This window comes from Chelon labrosus (genome assembly GCF_963514085.1).
Source record: "Chelon labrosus genome assembly, chromosome: 23".
In the NCBI taxonomy this organism is placed as follows: domain Eukaryota; kingdom Metazoa; phylum Chordata; class Actinopteri; order Mugiliformes; family Mugilidae; genus Chelon; species Chelon labrosus.
In genome coordinates this window covers 5,297,995-5,321,374 of record NC_140356.1, presented here as the reverse complement: position 1 = coordinate 5,321,374, position 23,380 = coordinate 5,297,995, and the positions used below count along the sequence as shown (strand labels likewise).

At 41.5% G+C, this 23,380-nt stretch overlaps 1 protein-coding gene across 1 annotated transcript in view; it reads left to right on the top strand.

Annotated features, from left to right (window-relative positions):
• Nucleotides 1-19,351, top strand: part of ntf3 (neurotrophin 3) — a 38,018-nt gene extending 18,667 nt beyond the window's left edge. Inside the window, exon 2 of the mRNA XM_084573101.1 lies at nucleotides 18,219-19,351. Coding sequence (XP_084429227.1) covers nucleotides 18,219-19,082 — 864 coding nt within the window. The 3' untranslated portion in view covers nucleotides 19,083-19,351. The remainder of the gene's footprint in view (nucleotides 1-18,218) is intronic.
• Nucleotides 19,352-23,380: the final 4,029 nt, after the last annotated feature.

Below are 23,380 nucleotides of genomic sequence, written 5' to 3'. Positions count from 1 at the left end.
GCCTTGTTTCTGCTCAGATTTCTTATGCAACAAACGATAACATCTGACTTGCACCATGAGTTTCCCAGTGCTTCAAAACTGTGGGATATTTCAGGAATTCTGTTATCAGCGGAAAACCTGCAAAACCTCACTGGCTCTTTATCATTTTCCCTACTCTTTGCTTTACGATCTGATCCTAAGGAGAATGACATTTCAAAAATCCAGATAGATATGTTTACTATTCATACTTCAGATGACTTATGTTTTACTTAATCTCTGAGCACATTCACTTTCCTTTTTTCTTTGTTTGGTCTTTCTTAGCTGCACATACAACCACTTGGCCTTTTGCCATTTTCCAGTCGTTTCAGGACCACAGGAGCCATTGTAAATAGTTGAGTAATTACATGGAGCTATTCAGCATACCACAGATTTAAAGCTCTCTGTACTTTTAAAATGAACGTTATTAGCAAGGTTGCTAATAGCATTGTTGTGTCTCTTTTATGGGGGGCATTCAGTTTTTCTGACAGACTCAATTCTAATTTGAGGACGAACACTTGGCTGGAAACTGAGGACTACATCTCTGTGTCGCTGTCCCTCTCTCTGTGCCGTAACATCTGGAGTCAATTGGACTGTATTAGGGCTCAGACGTTGCAGGGTGAAAATCCCTCCGGAGGATTTGCTGGTTTGGCACACTGCTCCGCTAAGCCCCATCACTAAGCGCCCCTGACTGCATCATCAGTGGGGTCTCCACGGTGACTGCACTGCACACCCTCCTCGCCAAACTGATACTGTTGTGGTTTCCCCAGCTAGCAGGTTTCCACTCGGAGCCCCAAGAAAAAAAAAATGCTGTTTTTATTTATATAATCTTACTTGATGACTATTTATACTGACTTGATCCATTGCAGTACTATTATGGAAAACATGCACTTATACCTTTTGCCCCATGTCATGTTATCTGCCAAACTGTCCTCTGAGTTTAGACTGCAGTACTTGACATCCCACTGTGTGTTTACCAAAGCAAAGTTCAGGAACCCTCAGGCATTGACAACTATCATTAGCGTCAGTATCTATAATTAGATCCCATGGATTGGGAGTAGGAAGAAATCACTGTGCAGGCTAAGGTTGGGGTCGGGATTAACGTAAAGGCAAATTTATCAAAGGACCCCCCCACACACACAGAATCCATTTAACCAGTTAATATATGTCTATCTACAATTTTCTAACTTTGTACTGAGATGCTTTCTATTTAGATACTCCTCTTAACCTGTTGTACTAACCCTGGTATTTGTAGTGTTGTTGCTTCTATCCTACCAGTCCTCTATGTATGTTTCAATCAAGTGGCTGTCTTATTTTGAAAGGCATCCATGTCACAATAGGGTGTTCCTGACACTCCAACATCTAAAATATTGGACCGGTCAATGTATTTGTAGAGTGAAAATCAGCTGTTGATTCATTTCTATGTGCTCGAATGGTACTGGCTCTGTAGACTGCAAGATTTGTGCAGGAAAACACTACAGCCAGGCAGACGTGAATAAAAATAAATAAATCACACTGTTGTTTGATTATTCTAGTGGCTCTGAGCTTTTTAAGGGGCTAAGGAATTAAGAGCTGCTACGGTTTGTCAATTTGTTAGATTAGTCACTTGGTAGTTATTTACCTCTGCAATCACATTATCAAGTCCAACAACCCGTTACTGCCTGTCCAAACGCTTGTCGTATATGATAGGAAAGTGAATATCTTTGGGGTATGAACTGTATATACTGTACCATAAAACCAGCAATTTTCACTGTATTTTTAAATTATAAAGACAGAACTATTGACTAATACAGAAAACAACAATTGTTAGTAATAATTGTTGCTTTGATTTATGATTTCAAATCTGATCTCCAATCCAAGATTTCAAGTGTACCAAATGTTTATTTTCTTAATTTATCATTCTTCTATTTTATTTTTTGTCATTATCCCACACTGTGTTTGTTCATAGTGTTATGGCAAATGTGTGTCTTAAATGCCAAGAAGCATTCTTCATGTGCTTGTATACTTGTGATTAAATAGATTCTGAAGTTTGTTCCTTGCAGCTATGTTTATATTTTTGCAAACAGCAGCCCATAAGTGGCTGAAATATATATCCAAGTCTGACCTGTAGAATGTGTTCCGTTCTACAGAATGAAGAGTAAAACACACTGTTACGACAAGAGTTGGCAGAGACACCATGACACATCCGCTTCAGTCAGCACACGGAGAGCCTGTTTGGCTAATCTGTTGTGTAACTGAGTCAGTAGAACTCCTGAACGCATGGTGCCGTTCAGAATCCAATACTGAAAATACACAGTACAAACAGGACATAACTAAAAACAAGATTTGCACCACATGCAGCTTTCAGAGGTATGCAGAGAAATTTGAGATTTGGGAGAGACCTGTGCATTTAAATGTATCCATTGCTCTACTCTTATGTGCCGTAAGGTTGTGATGGCTCAACTAACAGAGATTAAGACTGAGAGGATGGTTCCTTGGTAGAGACTGTGTTCTGGGATCGTCTGTACTGCTCTTAATTAGTTTAGAGCAATGTGTCCTTATAGTTTTAGCCAGGCAGCCATATACAAGTTTACTCGTTTGCCTTAGACGAAGGGTCAGTACAACATAGATTTGATCTGAACTTGTCAAGTCTGGACAGAGCATAAGAAATGTTTGTTCGCCTACAGGGACTAAGTATAAATTAATTGTACGATATGCTATCCTATCGTATCGTATCGTCTCGTCTCGTCTCGCATCGCATCGCATCGCATAACATCGCATCGTATCATATTGTATCGTATCATAATGTAGTATAGTATGATATTCCATCGTATCATATCTTAACGTATGGTATGGTATCGTATTATTGTATCATATCGTATTGTAGTATAGTATGGTATTCTATCATATTGTATCGTATAGTATTGTATTTGTAATGTAGTATAGTATGATATTCTATCGTATCATATCGTATCGTATCGTATCTTAGTATTGAATTGTATTGTAGTATAATATGGTATATCATACTGTATCGTATCGTATTGCAGTATTGTATCATATTATATAGTAATATACTATGGTATTCTATCGTATTGTATCGTATCATATCATATCGTATTTTACTTTATCATTACGCATTGTACCATATCATATCGTAAGCTTAAGTATACAAATGGCAAAAGTACAATGCATGAAATTTCATCCAAATTTTCAAAGTATCTGTTTCTATGCCTCAAACTGTATTTCCATTTTGACAAACAGTTTCTTTTTTTCAGCTGAGAAACTAAATTACTGGCCCAAATGTGCAAAAGTTGATTTTCTAATGCTTTTCTTTCCCTTCGTAGAGTCTAGCAGCAGTTGGCTCTCCCTATTAAGCATTACTGCCAGTAGATTACCAGGCTGGCAGGCTTCGGTTCAGAGGTCACGCAGTGATTTGCTGGTCACTGTCCTTTTCATCCCAGCATCTTAAAATAACTTAATCTTCTCCTACGATTCCTCTCTTAGCTACTTTTTTTTTTTTTTTTTTTTTTTGCCTCCCTGCCGTCTTCATTTTACAATTTCTGAGTGCTCCACAATATTTGGGACACATACTGCCTGACAGTACCGAGAGCATTCTACATTTTTTGTACTCAAAACACAATGGATATATAATGTACACTGATCAAGCATAACATTATGACCTGATCCTAATATTGTGTAGGTCTCCCTCGTACCTCCAAAATAGTTGTGCCTCATCACAGAATGGACATGGGCCTTCTGAGGGTGTCCTGTGGTGTCTGGCAACAGAATGTTGTTAGTGGGGGCCTTTGGGTCCTATGGGTTGAGGGGAGGGGCCTGTGTGGAAGAGAAATTCAGTTGAGCAGAAAGTAACACATGTGAACACATTTAGACACTTGTCACCTTACAGGCTATTCTTTTCTATACTCTTTTTTAAAAAATATTGGTTTAAATTGGCCTGTGAAGGAATGACTACTAGACTTAATGGGAAAATTATGATTTGGAGTGTTTCATTCATTTGTACTCAACATTGTTCAGGAAAAGGGCAAAATGGAAGGCCTGGCATGACGTAGTTGCAGCCAGTTCTAGGTTCTTGGGGGGCCCGTGCAAAGAAGTATATGCGATATCCTCACAGTCTAAATCAGACATGGAATATAGAGAAGACAGCCTCTGGGGTGGTCGGGTTACATTAGGGTTAGGGTTAGAAGAGTATTGTCGATGGTTGTAATTGTGAAACATGCCTGAAGGAAGTCACCTGGGGCCCTCCTACCCATTTTTCTTTCACATTCCCCCAAACATTCATGTGGTTCATCTGTCCTGGAGGTGTGCCCCTGGTTTCTCTCAACCACTGTTATAAAATTTCGCACGGCAAGTAAACACGGAGGAATTTCTCACTTTACTATTAGGAATTTTAAAATAAATTCTCTCCATTTTGAGAGCCACAAAGATAAATATTGGCCACTTGGGAAAATATCTTAACTATATCTTTTTCATGTTGTAGCATTCCTAGCATATTGTTCCTGACTGGCTAAATGCTAACTTTAGTGTACAGTGAGGTTATTAAGATGTTTGTTGCGGCTAAAAGATGCTAAAATGCGGCTTCTATTTTTTTTTTCACTCTTACTCCCCTTCCCTACCTCCTTCTCCTTCTCTTCCTCATCCTGGCAAACCTCCACCAGTTGGCTCTCTCCTGCGCAGCCTCCCTGCCAGAAGTCGACCAGACTGCTTCTGTTCATTTCTTCGTGTTAATCAAACAGACGGCCGGTGTCTGCATGTCTCTAACAAGTTGCTGCTCCGCTGCCAGGGAACAGTTCTTTTCCTTTTCACGCGCTTTGAAACCCAGACGATAAAATCGAGAGGTGTGTGTCCAATTATTCTGCCAATTAAGGGCATGCTATCACTGCCGTACCTGAGTCAGGATATTTTACATCATCGCCGCGATCTCTGCCAGACACACACGCAGCAAACCTGCGGATTGGCTGCCACTCTAAAAAAATAAAGTGTTGCGGTTTTGTGTTTATTTGAACGGGCCTCCGAGAGCTGCCATGCACGTAAAAACATCCAATGACATGCAACCAAGCACGAGAACGAACAGGATATGCACCCACACACACACCCAGACAGGAGGTTTGTTTTTGAGGCCCAAAGAGAGGCATTTACACAAACAAAACCTGAAAATCTGATTCATATATTACTCTTTGGATAACTTGGTGCAAGGTCTGGTAAACAGCTGACTTAGGTTTGGAGAGAGGAGGCCCGCATACTCGCTAATAACACACACCAAACACACAAACAGACCTCGATCTGATGACATGGCATTACCTTGTTCCACTGACATTTACATATTAACATCAAAGACGCATATGCAAGCACTTGCTGCAGGTGTTGATTCATATTTTTATGACGCATTTCATGCAGAAATACTTCATTTTGAACTTTCTTCTCATTGTTTCTCTAGTGAACCTAAGCTTTTGTGCATAAAGTACTGGTGTCCATCCACATCAAACTGTAATGATAATTGTATATTGAACATATGAGCGTCTTTGCGTGTTTAATCATTATTAAGGAGTTCACAGTACTTGGTTAAGGTTTGAAAAAGACTGAATTAATACAGAAAAAGCCAATAGATAGGATGAGATAGGATATTTACCCTAAAAGGATGTTATGTTTGAGTTAGAATGAGGGTTAGGTTCAGTAAAGGATACTGTTTGGGGTTATTCACTGATTCACCAATAACGTTTATCAAGCATTACCCATTTTTATTTTTATTTTTTTTGCCTTAACTTATTGCTAATGCTGTTTCAGTCATTCGTCATACATCCATGACTTCTATCCGGGGGGGCCAGACCAACTTCCCTGGCTACAAATTATTTTGTGGAAGAAAGTTGGTCTGGAATCTCTCTGGTGAGGTTGGTAACTGACTATGCTTTGGCCAATTAGATAATTTAGGTGGGCTTTACGTGGTGATAGACAGAGGACTCACAGTGATGTGGCGAAATGACGGAGGAATCTGTTTAGATTCCGCTAAACATTTATGGTAAAAGAAATAACTTAAAAGGATGAGCAGTTAACACAGATTAAGGCACTTGTCGAGAATGCCTTCACCGTTTAATGTCACGTACGTTGTTGCTCTGATTGGTTGTAGGACTATCCAGTTGCATGCAAGTATTTCTATCCTCTGTATCAGCTGAAACCGGCGAAAACTGAGTCTCATATTCTGATAAGAACTGAGTTATGATGTCTGTGGAGTGCAAAGATGGAATTGCTTCACTTAAAAAATGTTAACATACGCTAGGGCACACAATTATGTCTTGATGTTTATATCAAATTAAATTAAACTTTAAGTGACAGAGAAGCACATCCATACCATAAAACTTAGTGCCCACAGGCTCTTGTACTGTTAGAGCATAAGGCATGGTTTATGCTGAAATTCAGATGTGACAAATGCTGCATAAAGTTGTGCTCTGGACACAACTTAAATGAGTTTCATCTTCACATCAGTACATAATATTGTGGCTCTTGATCTGCCTGCAGAACCAAAACATGACATTTATCACTCCGTCTTTGAGCCATTGCGCCACAGTGACACGGAAGTTGTGGCTGCACAAGACTTGTGTGTGCTCCTGCTAAGACGCTGCCACCCTGAGGCTGATTATCTGAATCAACCCCTCAGGGGGTTAAGAGCTCAAAGGGCATGCGGCTACTCACACAGGCTCTCCCAGACTGCATGAAAGGGACCCATTTTAGTTTTTATGACCGCGCGGCGGCTCTCCCGTCTCATGCACCCCGCCACGCCTCTCACATTTGTACATGTTCGCGTGTGCATTTGAGCATAGTTCTGCGTGCGGCGGCTCCGTGTTTCGGCGCAGGCTTGCACAAGATTAACAGCTTCAGTGAGCGTGGAGAGCAGGTGAAACGAGGCGGTATTGGCGGTTCACCAAGCTGTGTTTTCCAAGGGAATGATTAGCGAAGGTATTTTAGACGGGAAAAGGAAAACCAACCCAATGGGATACAGGCACACACATGAACCCGTGTAAACTGTTTACATGAGACTGAATTAGTTTCAGTGACTTGAGTTTGAAGTGGAGAGCGAGCTGAACTACTTGCTTTCATATATAGAAGCTTCTAACCATTACATCAAATTGATTTGACTGTGCAACGTCTTTTATTTAAGGATGTAAATTCTTCCGTCATGGAACTAAATCATCTTGGTGCTAGAGCTTGTTAAGTGTTCTTTTTAAACGAGATAATACACTTCTTGCGTGTGAATGGGTTTTAGATGAAAGCACAAGCGGATAGAGAGAGGAGAAGGAGGGGAAAGGTGTGAAGCGAGGATAAATATGAGCAGAAGCATGAGACGATGAGGGGAGAGGGAGGGGGCTGGACATTGACCTAATGGCTCTTCATCCTCAAAGGGGTGAGAGAAACGCTGTGTCCGCGGAACTTAATTCCTCCAAAAATAAATCCAATTTTCTAATTTTCTGTTTCATTTGGGCGGGAAGTCCCCCACAGATATCATCTGTAATCATTTGGATTTAGCCTGAGAGGCGTAATGAAGGTCTTGTGATGGCAGGCTGGCTGCAGTTTGGCTTTTTATCTGTGTGTAGAGGGTCATTGCATTCCTCCACCAAGGGGGGGGATTAAAGCTGTTCAATAATAACATCTGCAAGGAAATTAAAAGAAATAAAGAAAGTAGAAATAAAAGTGTAGTGGAAAACAACATCAAAATGAGAAAACGTGATGCAGCTTGGTGTTGAACTTGCTGTACAATACAATGCTCTGCATGCTCCATCAAATCAATCTGCATTCATGTTTTACTTAAGTTCATACATGCTCTTCAAGCAAATCAGAGTGCAACAGACGTACCATGATAAAGTTTAAAGTGCTTTTTTGGTATTCTGTATTAACCAAGATGGTTTTAGTTGGGTTTCATTACAAAGTTTTTGAGGAATAAAATTGGTAGCCAAGTTTCTCTGTATTAAGAACTTAATTACATCAGGTCTAAAGTGTATTACACAGTTCTACAGCATTTATTCTTCGTGGAATGGGCCGGGGAAAGCCTTTACTTTGATGCTCCTGACTGCTGGTTGATAGGTTTTTGTCGCTGTTTCAAATCCCCTCGTAAATTTATTGCAAAATTGGTTTTGCATAACATTGTTGTTTTTTGGGATGATATTACAGCGGTTACTGTAGCAACGGAAAACGTGGTTATTACTACTTCTTCCAGCTGAGGAAGCTTGTTTTCTCGTTTCATTATTGGCAGCAGCAGATGACATTTATTTTTATTTTAAGTGCATTGCTCATCAATGACGGCAGTCTCAGATCTGTGTTCATTTTGCCATTTGGATTCACAGTGACAAGTGGAAATTTTTGCCAAAGCTGACAGAGATGCCACACCTCAAAACTAGATTACTTTATGCGTTGTTTTCCTAGCCTGGCACGGCGGGACTCATTCATATTAGTCTGGTAACCCGCCATTTGTATTTCATCATGGGCCACGTTTCAACTGATACAGTGGTGAAAATTTGCAAAATGTAAATTGGTAACATTGGTAGGCAGACAGAACCTACGGAATAGCAATGATGGCATGATTTGATGAAGAATGTACAGAGTCAAAAAGACAATATCTGTTGTTATGGGAGTGCAGTGATAAATTAGAACACACTTTTAACACAAGGCTCTAGGAGCAGCAATGCATGAATATCTTCACACACAAAATAAAATTAAACGGAACATTCCAGAACCTCTGCAAGAACCATGTAATCCAGCTGGATTACATGGTTCATTTCCATTAATGCCACATGAAGGAAGCTCAGGCAAGTCCAGTTGTCTTTGCTTTAGTTTCAGTTTTAGACACGTGAAAGAAAAAATCTCCTGCCAATTCCCCATTTTCAACCTTTAATTCACAGCTTCCTTCACTCCCAGTGCCACCCCCATCCTGTCCTCTGTTCTCCTCATATTCAAGCGATCAAATGATCATTTCTTTTAGGAAGCTGACTAAGAACAGCTCGATCTAGCCCTGACCTGTCCTCGGAACATGCTTGCGTGTTAGTGACGATGAATTAAGTTTGAATAGAAGGCTTGTTAAACAAAAGGATTGTACCTCCGCTTTATGTTGATGAATCTGAAGTGGTTTAGGTGAGGGACAGCTGCTCCAAGTGTGAGGGGTGTGTTGCGTCCCTTAGTGTCTCAGATTCACAAGTGAGGATGCGTGGATTCTCCTGTGATTGAACCTTATCTGCACAGGTCTGATGGCTTATATGACTATTTTACTGGTCAATTCACACTCAGATTCTCATTTAAGGTCGGGAGCTGTGGTAGTAACTGAGAGGATGACAAAAACAAACACAAAAAAGGGCAGAGCTCAATGAATAATCACTTGATGATTTCAGTGAGTGAAAAAGGCTTCACAGCTTGTTCCAAAATATGTATCGTCCCCCCCATGTCATGACGCACACAACAAACCACATGCCTGTTCAGACCTTGCATTAAGATCTGATCTGGGCGATCTGATCACGTAAAAGACAGGTGTGAACACCCCCCAGGACGCATTGAGATTGCATTTTAGAGATCTGATCTCTGTCCACATTTGGAGATGGCCTGGGTCGCATGTGTCCGCACGTGTCCACATTCCTTTGGTAGTGTGAATGCAGTGCGCCCTGAGAGGCATTAAAGACCGCCTATGCTCAACAGGGGGTGCTCCTGCGTTAGAGGAGTTTTGCCTCATTCATTCAGAAAAAACACACAACTGTTATTATGAATGATCACCTGAAAAGGAAAAATCAGCGCATGCGACGTGTGTTCATTAGTAATGAGAGCCTTTTAAATATTTCTGTTCTTATAGCTTTTAACTAACTAAAAATAACAAATTCCACGTTGATTAGTGATGTGGTCATGTTGATGCATGAGTGTGGTTAAGTTATGTATTTCCTCATTCGCTGGTGTCGTCATTTAGCTTTATTACCAGAGATTACGGTGCGTTTGGAAACTTCCAGGGTTGGAGTTATAATCTGAGTTTAGTGCAGGTCTATAAAATAACGTGAGGGTGACGATCAATAATGAGTCACTAATGAGTCAGGACTCACAGCAAAAAACAGCTCTGTTCTCAGTTCTGGAGCAGAGGTAGAGATCCAGCAGCTGTTACAGTAGTCCGCTGTGCCCCGGTTTATTTGCATACAGAGCATGAAACTGAGATTGGATTTGGAGACGCATTCGGAGACGCATGTTCATGCCAGGTCTGAACACATGTACCTAAAGCTGGTCACTTACAATCGGATTGCCCAGATCGGATCTGGTGGTAAGTAGCAGTTTATTAGAGACAGCAGTTGTTATAGCGTTCTATTGTGCCGCAAAGGGTGCTGGTGTTTATTTGCATACACAGCATGGAATTCAGATCAGATCTCAAGTGCTGGCTGGGGACATGTTGTCAAAAAGCATTTTAATGTCAGGTAGGGTACTTAAAGCTGGATACTTGCATTTGGATCACTCAAGTTGGATGTTATAGCAACGTCTGAACAGGGCCTAGCATGGCTAGCGTCTGTAAAGACCTGATGCTCACCTGTGATTGAACGAATATGGTTTGATCGTGTTTTCCTTCTCTGATGAATTGTACCCTTATGACCCTGTTACTGGCCAACAGGAGTGAAAGTTTTTGGGGACAGATGTTACGATTGTGTTATAAATTGATATCATATTTCAGTCGATCTTCCCTTGAAACAAACTAAATAATTAAGTTGTCAGCATCCAAAACAAAGTCTTGCCTTATGTTGCATGAATGTCTGTAGTAGTTTTTTTTTGTTTTTAATGCAAATACTCACTATACATTATAGTTCCATTTATCATTTAGGCAGAATTTCGGCTGGACAGCTGCCTGAATAATCATCTAAGATAAGTGGTCTGATCCAGTGGCAACAGAAACTGCCCCAAAACATTGAGCCAATGTTCATGTTTAATTAACGGGAGTCACATGGGTGTTGTGGTCGTACGAGGCGACAAATCCCCAAAACCCTGCATTCTTGTTTCACCCAGTTCTGCGACTATTTTCAGGCCACAGCACCATCTGAATGTCACATGAAAAATATATTTTCCTTCAGCAATTATCCATTTAAGTGTGAAGCACAGCGCTCAGGGGCCCACCGTGAGTTTCTTGTAAACATGCTCACTTCTTTGTCAGAATGCCTCGTGTCTGCTAAGTAAAATTGTAAGCGCACAAAAGAGCTCCTGATAGTAACCTCAAACACAAAAGCACTGCTAATAAGCAATAGTTACCGATTTCCTGTCCTGAACACAATGGCACACAATATCTGGTGATATGTACATGAATGTGCGGAATCCTTCAACAGTTCCCTGAGGCTTCAGATGTTTCTTCTCGTCTCAACCTGCTCTTTTAATCATTTACAGTTTGTACACAGAGAACTTACTCACAAGAAAAACTCTTAATCAGAGTCAGTGGAAGCTAAAGGATTACATCTGGGGGTTTCTGAAGCTTCCGACTCAATGGGTCGATGGAGCAGTTTAAATCGACAATTGAAATTATGGTCTTGAACATGTGAGCCTTGTGTATTTTACGACTCAAGCTGAAGGAATTGCTGCTTCTGGTAATTCCGTGAAAATATAGTGGAAAGCAAGATGCTCTACATGATGAATCACCAAGCTCAAAGCTATTTATTCAGTCAATGCACATGCCTACCATGGCAACCCATTGGATGTATAACCGTCTTTGCTAGTCGCTAGCATCCCCATGCAGACTTGAAATAGACACAGGTCTTCTTTTTGTCTCTCTCTATGCCATAAAATAACAGCTAGCTCCCTGAGACCATTACATGGTTGTATGTGTTGAGGCTTCTTCTCATTTGACACAGAGAAGCTAATTTCACTGTAATTTTGATTTAACATAAACTTTACTACTTCCAGCAATAGGCTACAAGTTGTTTTCAATGGAAGCCAGTGATACGAAGCTACAAACTGATGCCTGTCCCTTGCTGGGCCGGATTTGCTACACATTAAGGTTGACATAGCCTCAACCTTTGTCCGGGCTTGAATGAGGCAGTGAAGCATCAATTAGCTCCAACTACTTCGACTGTGACTCAGCAATGATGTACCTTGGCCTTTTTTGTAAATTTGTCAACCACCATGACTCATAGGGATCGGTTATTATCTCTACCACTTTGGAAATCAAAATTGCAGCTGGAATCAAATGTTGCGCTGTGTTTCAGAAAGTTACAAGGCCAGGAAGTTCGGAAGGCGTGTGCTATGTGGCCATCCAGCATGCCATTTGGACAGATTACACCTCCAGTTTAAGTGGGAACAAATAGTGCTTCCTGGGGAAGTCCGGATCTTGCCAGTTTGCTCACCTCTCAAAGCTGCGAGAGGAAGAGGTTTCAGACGGAAAGCACTTCAGCTGAAGCACACAGACTCAGACACAGTGTCGGCACAGGAGGCACAGGTTGCGTTCAAGCTCATTTGTGCACAGTCATTATAATCACTTCCACAAAATGAAAGACAGCAGACTTAAAAAGGAAAAGTGTGTTGACGGAAGCGTTGACTAAAATGTGAGCCGTGCTTCCGGCGCTGTAGACAGCTGGATCAATTAGAGGATTATCTGTTCTGCCAGATGCACGTGAGATGGATGACTGACTGACTGACACATTTTGAGTAACTAAGTAAACGTTCTTTCTAATGTTATGAGTTTTGCAATTTCTATTCAGAACTGAAAGACAGGAAAACACTGAGAGTTCATCTGTAAGTCACCTTGATGCCTTTGAAACAGGTGTCTGACTGTGTGACTGCACACCAATACACTTCAATTTTCAATTTATCTTTTACTAACATCTGCCAGCTTTGTCCTCTTTTCCCTCATTTTTCTCTTTGACTTTCAATGACTAAGTTTATTTCTTAACCTTAAGTATTTGTGTTACCGATATCCAATTATAGGCCTTACCCTAAACTCAAGACCTCATTCTAAAATAACTTCTTGGAGCTCCAAGGACAGGCAAAGCGTTCTCAGAGTGTCCTTGCGCGGACATTTGTTCCCACAGAATGTAGGAAGAAATACAGGACGGCACAAGGTTCATGCGTAGTCTCAACACCACTCTGCCCACTGAGTTATCGCTCACCCGTGGAGAGTCAGAATGTCAACATCGTAAACTACAGCGAGGGCTTTTAGGTCAGTGATTATGACAGCAGGGAAAATGAATTTGTCCTACTACAGCGGCGGATGCAGTTTTCCTGCCAGGTGTCAGTTATACAAAGAGATCATTATTCACACACGTCTAACTCAAGTCAAACTAACTCAAAGGTTATGTCATATATGTCGCATATGAAGGTTGACTGTTATGAACAGCGTTTCCTGCTGGGCAGCTTTTTATTTGATTGATTTAGGATGACTTGTGTAAATTCAGCTTGTGTTTTTTTTCTAGACTGTATTAAATGACTGTGAGACTGGCAGGATTCTGTGTCCAGCCTGCCACAACTTTAAGTAGAATAACACTGGCAGGGTACTAAGGATAGGCATTTATTGTACTGTCTTCCCGTCGACCATGCAACTTTTGCCCTCTGACACGGTCTGTCTTACTGTTTAGAAAGTCTAAAATAAAATGTATCACCTAATTCTGAGTTAGCCAACTTCTTCTCAACTAATTACTTTATATTGTACGCTTCTTTTCGAAATCCATGGGTAGTAGACCACATTTATATCAAATTATGTGATATAGAAACATTCGAGACAGGTCAAATTTGACCCGGAGGACAATAGGAAGGTTAAAAAAAACACTTAAAAAAAAAAACATTTAAATTCCAAAGGACCAAGGCTAATACAGTAGGTAAGAGCTAAGTAGATGGCCGACTAATGGCCATATCAGCACATTCTCACCAGAAAAAGACATGAAGGTCCTACAGCACCTACAGCATCGTCAATATTGCATCACTTCCCGCGAGAGGTCCCCTTCTACCTACCTATGACAGATCATGCTAGTTTGGACTGGGGGGAGAACACATGTACATCTGGATTGCCACGTCATGTGGTCCAACGGTCATGTGAACAAGTGCATGGAAGTTCTACCGGCTGGGAAGTGACTCATCGGCTTGTAACCAAGGAAATTTCGGAGAAGCTTGTTGCAGACTGGGGACTGCTTGCTTTGTGATATATACGTTTAACATTTTAACTGATGACTGATCATCATTTTCTAAACCTAATAAAGTGGTTCAGTGGCTTAAATTTTACTCAACAACGATTTAAAGGAATCAAAGGCTGACACGGAACAAGAACAGCCATTGCACTTGCGCTACCACCCACCCCTTCTCCTACGTCAAAAGTGGACTTTGTGGCTCCATGTACTTCTTTACCTCCCTGTGAATTTTTTTGTTATTATATTTATTATTTCTGTAAGCAGTTATACATATATGTTGTTTTGAGCGTCACTGGCACCAAATTTGTTCTGTTGTGTCTGAGGAATGTATATCGGACGTGGTGCATTGTGTACCGTCTGCATGTGAGTTTGCAGCTATACGGATGTGATTTGACACGCCTGTTGTGATTTAGCAAGGCGATGGGTGTGCATGTCTTCTCTGAGCCGCTGGTTTGGAGGTGACATTGCTGTTAAACACATCCTGCCTCCCTCAATGCAACAGCTGTATCATCCACCCATGCAATAAAACCTTTTTATCTGTTAAAATACTACACGGGATGACACAGAAGAAAAAGCATTCATGTCTAATTGCGTTGTTAGAGAGCGTCTGTGTTTATTTTAAAAGGCTAAGGTGTGGTTATTAGACTTTAAACATGTGTTCAAGCTGAGAAATATGACTACTGGGTGGACCTTCACTGGTGGCGTATTAGTAATCAGCTGTTCAAGTGGAACACATTTCAAAGGTCCAGCTGCTCTTGCTTCTGCCAATTTCTAACTACCTTGCCATTCACGGTTCACCGTTTCCCTCCCGGAAATTGATTGTGACGGCGGCGGTTCAAACTTTTTTTTGTTACTGGATGGGTAACAGAAATGTGAGGTTAAGGTTTTTTAAACATCATAATTTGACGGGGGTCATTATTGAAGGAATGCTGCACTAAAGAGCAGGGGGAAACCCTTTGGTTACACAACACTGACGCAGTAAAAGCGCCTCTGTGTTGCTTTTAAGGTATATAGGGATGTAATGTACAAGAAAGTGGTATGGTTATCTCGTGTTTACCCTGTAAGTGACAGAAAATTCCCCTAGCAAGTGACAACTCAGGAGAATTCATAAAAGTGCAGCAAAAAAAAGTTTGGACTGTCCCTGGCTTTAGACCATTGACTTTCAGAGGCAGAAACACTGTGATATGTTACTTCTGACTTTAACACAGTCAACCGGCGATGTTGCTCTTCTGCTCTGTGTAGAGTTAATAATAACCTCATACATTTATAATGCTATGCTTTATATTTGCTCCTGCATAACAACTGAACATGTATGTCCATTCCCGGATCGTCTAATGGTGGTGTAATGAGGGCAAAAAAAAGAGAAAACATTGGAAGAAAACTCCAGGAGAACAGTGGAGATGGAGAGATACACTGAGGTAGACCGACTCAGATCTTATGAGAATATATGAGTCAGGTAACACGGCATTTAGACGCGACAAGATTGTCTTACAGCCAATCATTTTGATGTAAAGAAATTCGGCTCATATTGATTTTACGTTCGGCTCTGTCGTTATTCCATCGGTTGACATCGTAGTTGGAGAGTGTATTTCCAAGTTCCTGATGACGGTGAATGCACCGTTCCAGAGACGGGGATATGTGAAGGAGGGATGGGTGAAAGAGTTTCCGAGGGAAAGCCGCTAAGACGCTGTGACGCAGAGACCGAGGCTGTGTTGTGTTGGCTACAGCCGGAAGTAGGCAATAAATTTGCAGGAAATCAACCGTAGCTTCCTTTATGTGAGACGCTACAATGCTGTGTTAAATTAACAAGCTTTGGATTCCTATTGTGTTAAGGATGACGATGACAAACTTTAATATTGTTTGTATGTTTGTCTGATGCTACCCAATGGCCAGATCGTCCATGAAACCCAATCTGCAACACTTTATAAAACGTCGCATCTGTTAGTGCAACTGGCAACCCACAACTTGATACAGTGGGTGCGCGTACAGCTGCTCACTGCACGGGCAGTCAAGCCAGTCGAATACTGAATGAATCAATTAGCTAACTTGGCTCCGGCATATTTTCCAAAATGTTGAACTCTTAAAAAGGTTGGATGAATATTGAAGATAGAAAAACAGGAAAGAGATTTAAATGAAAAACAACAGCTGAAGACTGTGGCTCCAGTCAGCTGGAGGCTCTTAACATGATAAGCAGAACTTTATGAATGAGGTTTAGTGAGTTAAGTTTCCCTGAGGTAATAAAGTTTCCTTTTTTTTCTTTGGAGAACTAGGAAGTGGCAACAACACTTCCCTGAGGTCTAAACCCCTCAGCACATCCTGACCCTCGATGAGATTAAAGCATGTGCCATGGAGACATCTGCTTTTTGTGCACAGGCACGGAATACATTTTTTTTTAAAAAAGCGTTCTCTGACATGATGTTGTATGACGGGAATTGTAGATCTCCTAGCGATCTCAAAAGGAGTTTTACATTTATACTAAAAACAAAGCCAGAGCCAAGAAATTGGAACTGGTTTAAACTTGAGCAGATGATCAGGTACGCCCAGGTTTAAGTGTCAGAGTCGCGTCACTTAAACAAACTGTAAAATAACAGTGGTAGTCATGCCTTGGTAATATGTTTGTTTTTCTGCTTTAGTTGTGGTTCTAACATGTCCAGAAGTAAAAATGAATGAGTCCAATTTTTTTAGACAACTGTAAATGTAATTACAGTAGGAAAAGTCATAAAAAAAAAGAAGAGTTTTCAAAATTTGGCACTGCCCAATATATCTTACTGGCTTAAATGCTGGTTCTGACTGTTTCTTGCAGACATGCATTATCTGCTGGCAAACCTTACCTGTCCTTAATTACAAAGAAGACATTTTCTCCCTATAATTAGGCAATAGCATTGGCATACAACGTTTATGCAGCAGAGTCCTTTCAATAAGAAGCAGTGTCTTCCCTTCTTCCCTTTTCATCCCACCGGTACGGGAGGCAAATTGGCAACCATGCCATCACTAAAACCGCCTCATGCCGTATTTATAATAATTGTTACTTGTGAAGTTCAGCGGGGCACATTTACAGTTTTCTCAGACGAGACTGATGCGAACACAAGCCGGCGAAGGCGATCCCACACGCCCACGACAAAGTGTGCGTGTGAGCGAAAGGTTTCTTTATGCAAATGTGGCGCCCTTTCGGAGCATTTCCAGGGCATTGCTCAGAACAGGATTACTGGGGGGTTCATGGGTGCACGGTATGTTGTGCAAGTTGCGGCGTGTTAGTTCCCATAACCAACGTGTGTTCAGTCAGAGGCACGCACACACAGGCACCGCTGCTCTTATTTACATTGTGGTAACCGGGTTGAAGCTGAAGGTTCTGACGAAGCCTTAAGGAATGTCACAACCGTAATCAGTCGGGGCTGAGAACGTCTGACGCCAATACAGGCAATATTGGCAAACCTAAACAGCCCTCTCCGCCTACCGTTTTGGCTGTGTTATTCGTGGGGCCAGTTAATTAGCTGTGTGTCACCACTTGGAGAGTGAGGAAGCATCATTTTTTTTTATGATTTCCAAGCAGAGAATTCGACATTTATTGGATGGACATCAGCGATAATGAAGATTTCAGGAAGTAAAAGTCATGAATCTAAAACCATACAGTATCTGTCTGTACGACTGAAGCCAGAATGACAGAACGAAAGGGGACATGTTAGGATACGAACTGGGATAATAAGTGTTGTAAAGTAGCCTGAAAGCCGCACGAACTTCCCCAATCACAAGTCTGTTTGGTCTTGAACCTTTCCGTTTGGAACTGATTATGCTCCTGCAAAGATTTGCCTGGCCAATCAAATTATTTGGGCCGATTGGTTGTAGGACCTTCCAGTGGTGTGCACAGATAATCTTCTTCTGTATCAACTGAAACACACTCCATAATGAAATCCAAATGGCACGTCGCCATTTTCATATTCCGATGGGGATTCAGTCCAGCTAGTGGTAGCCAGGGTAGTTTTTAAGTGTTACAACCACTCCTACAGCCCAAATCTGAAAAGCTCTGATGGAGGTAGACTAATGTTATAAGGATAAAAATCTGTATGTCATCTTTTAAACATTCCGCTCTTTCTCTCTTAACAGGTCTTACAGGTGAATCTAGTGATGTCCATCCTGCTCTATGTGATGGTCCTCGTGTACCTCTATGGTATCCAGGCAACCAACATGGACAGCAGTCGCCAAGGGCAACAACAGCCAAGTCCCGACCCTTTAAACTCGCTCATAATCCAGCTGCTTCAGGCTGACCTGACAAGGGGGAAGACCAGGGGGAACCAGAACCAGCAGGGGAAAAGCAGGGACACGGAGCTGCAGGACACGCTGCCCCCTCTCCTGAGCGCAAACTTTCCTCTGGAGGAGCAGGGGGACGGAGAGCAGTGGGGGACAGGGAGTCGCAGCGACGGCGCGGTCGATCAGCAGGTGATGCTGTTGAACTCGGACCTGCTCAGGCAGCACAAGCGGTACAACTCGCCTCGAGTGATGCTCAGCGACCGGCCACCGCTGCAGCCGCCGCCGCTGTACCTCGCGGATGATTTCGTGAGCAGCGGGCTGGACAGAGGCCAGGCGGGAAACAAAACGCGGAAGAAGCGCTACGCCGAGCACAAAAGCTATCGCGGGGAATATTCCGTTTGCGACAGCGAGAGCCAGTGGGTAACGAATAAAACCCACGCGGTGGACACCAGGGGGGACCCCGTGACTGTTCTGGCCAAAATTAAAACCAGTGCCATGCAGGACATCAAACAGTACTTTTATGAGACGCGCTGTCGGACCCCGAGGCCCTTCAAAGGAGGCTGCAGGGGCATCGACGATAAGAACTGGAACTCACAGTGCAAGACGACACAGACATACGTTCGAGCACTGACGCAGGTTCGCAACACAGTGGGCTGGAGGTGGATACGCATAGACACTTCCTGTGTCTGTGCATTGTCAAGGAAACGTCATAGGACGTAAACGCAACTATACAAGCCCTACTGGGGACTACCTGTTTGGAATTTTATTTCCTCTATAGGATTTTATTTCCGGTTCAGTGCTCCCCACCACAGGATCGTGCATCTTGTCGGTGAACAAGAACATTCTGCTTCAAAGAATCTTGGGTCCATTTAAATGATATTTCACATTAATGTGCTGCAAATCCACAAGCTGGTGCGGCACTGCTGTTACAGAAAAAACTCGCTTCAGAGGGACTGGGAGGGAGGGAATGAGTGCGTGAGGGATAACTGTACATATAAATTATTTAAATTATATGAAATGCATGTAGTTTATACATGTTTATCTATCTATATATATGACGTATGAATATATTTGTGTTATTTATTGAGAGAAGTCTTCTTCAAAAGGAAAAAAAATGTCTATAAAAATGGAATGAAACAAGCTACGAACTCATTCTGAGATTATGATACAGAGCTGGGCTGCAAAGGTGCTTCACAGTAAGACTTTACATGTGCCTTGACCAGTGTGGCTGCAGAGCAGAGAGATAGGACATGGCGACTGCACAGACAGCAGCGGCCGAAAAGGTTTTGAAGGTGAGCTGAAATGAAAGGAAAAAAAAAAAGCGACAGAGCTGCAGGGACCTGTCTTGTCCTGCTGAATAATATGAAGCCCAAATTCTTAGCGTTGACGAGACAGATCAGCCACAAGACGTCCTACGAGCAAAGCGCAGATTTGTGACCAAACCCATACATTCGCACTGCGTTCACAGTTGACACAAGTTTTGTGATGTTCATGCACAGAAAGTCCGTACCGTTCAACCGAGAGACTGTTTTGACAACAAAAACAATTTTTAAAAAACCCTGAAGTGGAATCTGCTGGCAGTGGCCGACGGCTATTCAGGAAAGTTTGATTTCCGACAAACTTGACTCTGTTCACCGAGTTTTACTCACAACTGGTATCATGAGCTGTTTTTGTTTCTTCCCTTTAATAAAAACCTATATTTCTTAAAGCTGGAAGCATTTCATTAACAATGTGAAGAAATTGCGGTGTCAAGGGTTACATTTGATAGATCTTAACATATTGCATTGCTGTGATATATTCTCCTTCTAAATCAGTTTGACTTTTGGAGTTTTGCTGGTTGATTGATTCAAACAAGGCTCCACAGTAGCAGCCATTGCAAAAGCCCCTTGGGATTATATTTTCTACCACATCGCTGTGTGTAAAACTGCCATCCCTCAAATCTAACTTTACAAAGAGCTGGAAATCCCTCAAACTAAACAGAGTGTGATGTTAAATAATGTAAAGGTTAAAAGATAAGGCTAGCACAGCTCCCCTAGCTCTAATGTAGGCCCTGTTCTGCTCAATCCGATCACAAGTGGCCAGCTTTTACGTACCTTTGTTCACACCTGGCATTAAGATGTGTCTCCACATGCGTCCCAAAGCAGCACTCGGGACACAATTTTGTGTTCTGTATCCAAATAAACACCAACATCATATGTGGAGCAGTAGAATATTATGACACTTTCTGTTTTAAAATGGATCTCTAACATCTCTACATCGGATCCACGAAAAGCTGTCCGTTGTGTACGTGTCATGATTTATATATTTTGGAACAAGCTCCGCGAAAGAGCGTCACTGCTGAACAGGTGGTCTTAATGAGACCCAGAACACAGTGTGTGTTCACGCTAAGGAATGGAGTCAAATACCTCTCAGACCACCTCCAAATGTGATTGGAGATCAGATCTCTCAAATGCGCCATTGGTTTATCCCGGGTGTGTTCACACCTGTACTTCAAGCTGGTCACTTGAGATCAGATTCCCCGTTACGTTATGTTAATGCCAGGTCTGAATGGGGGGCCGTGTTTGCTTCTACTTAAGATTTCTCATCTTGACGACTAACGGCAAGTAGTTTTGAAGTTTTAAATTTAAACTTCAGGCAGATTCAGTTAACATCTTGTTTGTGCAGAAATTTGACATTCATTTTTTGTTAAGGCCGTTCAGCAAGGAGGAAATTAAAATTTGATCCACTAAAAACAGCCACATTGGAATGCATTCCCGGTGGGGAAAAATCCACCCGTCCATTAGGCTTATGGTGCCAATATTTTTTTCTGACACTGTACTACTGTGGTTTAAAAAGGCACCCCTTCTCCTCCCCCATCGCTTTTTTTTCCTACTCAAAACTTTAAACGCAGGAAATGATTTAAATGAACATTGACCGCACAGACAAAACTCAAGACAATGGATTACTGTAAATTTAAGTTTTGAAAATGTATTAAACTGAGTTCCATATTCCAGATTGAGCGTTAGGTGTCGGGTGTTTGAATGAGGCACACTGAGAGTTCCGGAATTTTATTGGACTTCATTCGGAGTCACCAGTTCAGTGAGAGATCAACAGTGATGGTTAATCAAAGGTTTGATCAATACTAATTTTTCTGCTATCTGAACACATCTTTCACAGTTCAGTTCCGCCACAGAGAGCAGACATAAGTGAGCAAGTGGTTCCAGAACGTTGTCAGATGGGAACAGTGGCAAATAAATGAGAAAAGAGAAGATATAAATGACCTAAAAAGTTTGTGTGTATACAAAACAGTGATGCTTTAAAGTCCAGCAGCTCATACTCCAGACTGTCTCATTTAATTTTAAATGATTGCTCTAACTGGGTGGCAAAAAATCAGTTTTCTGCAGGATTAATTCGTAAAATAGCTGCCATTGTGCGCAGCCGTGATGCAGGATGAATCCGAACCTCTGAGATTGTCATCACCATGGCACACTTATTATCTCATGGTTACAGTATTTAGGGTTGGGGAAAACCCAGAGTGGCAGATATAGAGCCTGATCTAATGGTTGGAATTTAAGAGCAAACTCCAAATCAGGCCAAAACAAGCCAAATAATGGCAAAAGGACATTTGCTGCTAAAATCAAATCAAATTGATCAAATTTAAGGAAAGTAAGGAAAGGAAAGTAGCAGCAACAAAGACACTTCAGAACAGAAAAGCAACGGGTAATTTGAAATTAAATCAAGCATTGCTACAGAAACAGACCTGAGGCAACAACTCTGACAAAGATGTGACACAGTAATAATCAAATTCCTAAGGCGTTACTGCTGAGCACAAAGATGTGCTTGCTAAGAGTAAAGATATGTTGTGTGTTATAAGGTGTTCATGGAGACAAGAGTCATCTGGAGCTTCCCGTTAAAGCATGCAGATGAATGTGAGTGTGACAGCAGCACATGTCCTGGGTTACCATGAGTCATATGAGTCTCAGCCAAATCAATAAATAACCCTTTAAGAATTTATTACGATTTTTTTTCACAGTTGTCTTATTTTCAGGAATAAAGATTTTTTTAACCCACTATAAAGTGTTGGAATCAAGCAGTCCCAGAGTCATTGAAAGTATCACAGGGCTCAAGATGGATTCTGTGCACATGACTTTCAAGACAGGCTTGGCTTGAATAGGCTTTGGTTTTTAAAGGAAAGTTTCAGTTTTGTTCTTTTAAACACAAACAGATGGGCTTATATGATACCTGATGTCTCCAAGAGGTGCATCGGTGTCCGGTGACTGAAAATGTTCCAGTGTCGGATTCTGAACTTACAGGGAAGAAGAAAAAAAAAAGAGTTAGGGCCTCATACTTAAGATACCGTTATTCATCACCACAAAAATCTGATCAAAGCAAATAATATCAGCAAGGACAGACACCTTTGACAATAAGCAAACTGGTTTAACTCACTTCAACGGCAACTGTCACATTAGATTGTAATGATTTCTGCTTTGTTCTCCCTGAACTGTTGAAAAAGAACCTTGGGAAATGTAGAAAATGACTGATTATTAGCATAGTATATATTATAATATATAATAGACCACCACAACCATGGACTAAACAATTCTGATTCAGAAAACCTTATTTGGCCTCGGGGGGAGGCAATTTAATGACACACTGAGTGACACTGAACTAACATTGATCCTAAACAGCTAGTATATGTGCTCAAGCAAACTTTGGGTCAAGTCAATGGGTAACAAGCAAATGAGAGAGCATATGGTGAACTTAGAAAGTGAAGTGACAAAGATGGGTAGCTTTGAACTTATACAGTGTATTGATTCAAAGAAGAAATCGTATACAGTACTGTGGTTCCACTTTTCTGACTCTATTTGCTCCAAACGACACAGATTTTCAGAAATAGCAGAGTACTTTCCCATCCACAGCAGCATCTGTGATCTGCAAAACCGTATTTCCTCAGTTTGACTGGAAATGTCTGTGCCTTAACATACAGACAGTGTGCGGTTTATGTCCAGTGTATATATGAAGCTCTTATGTAATCTTTA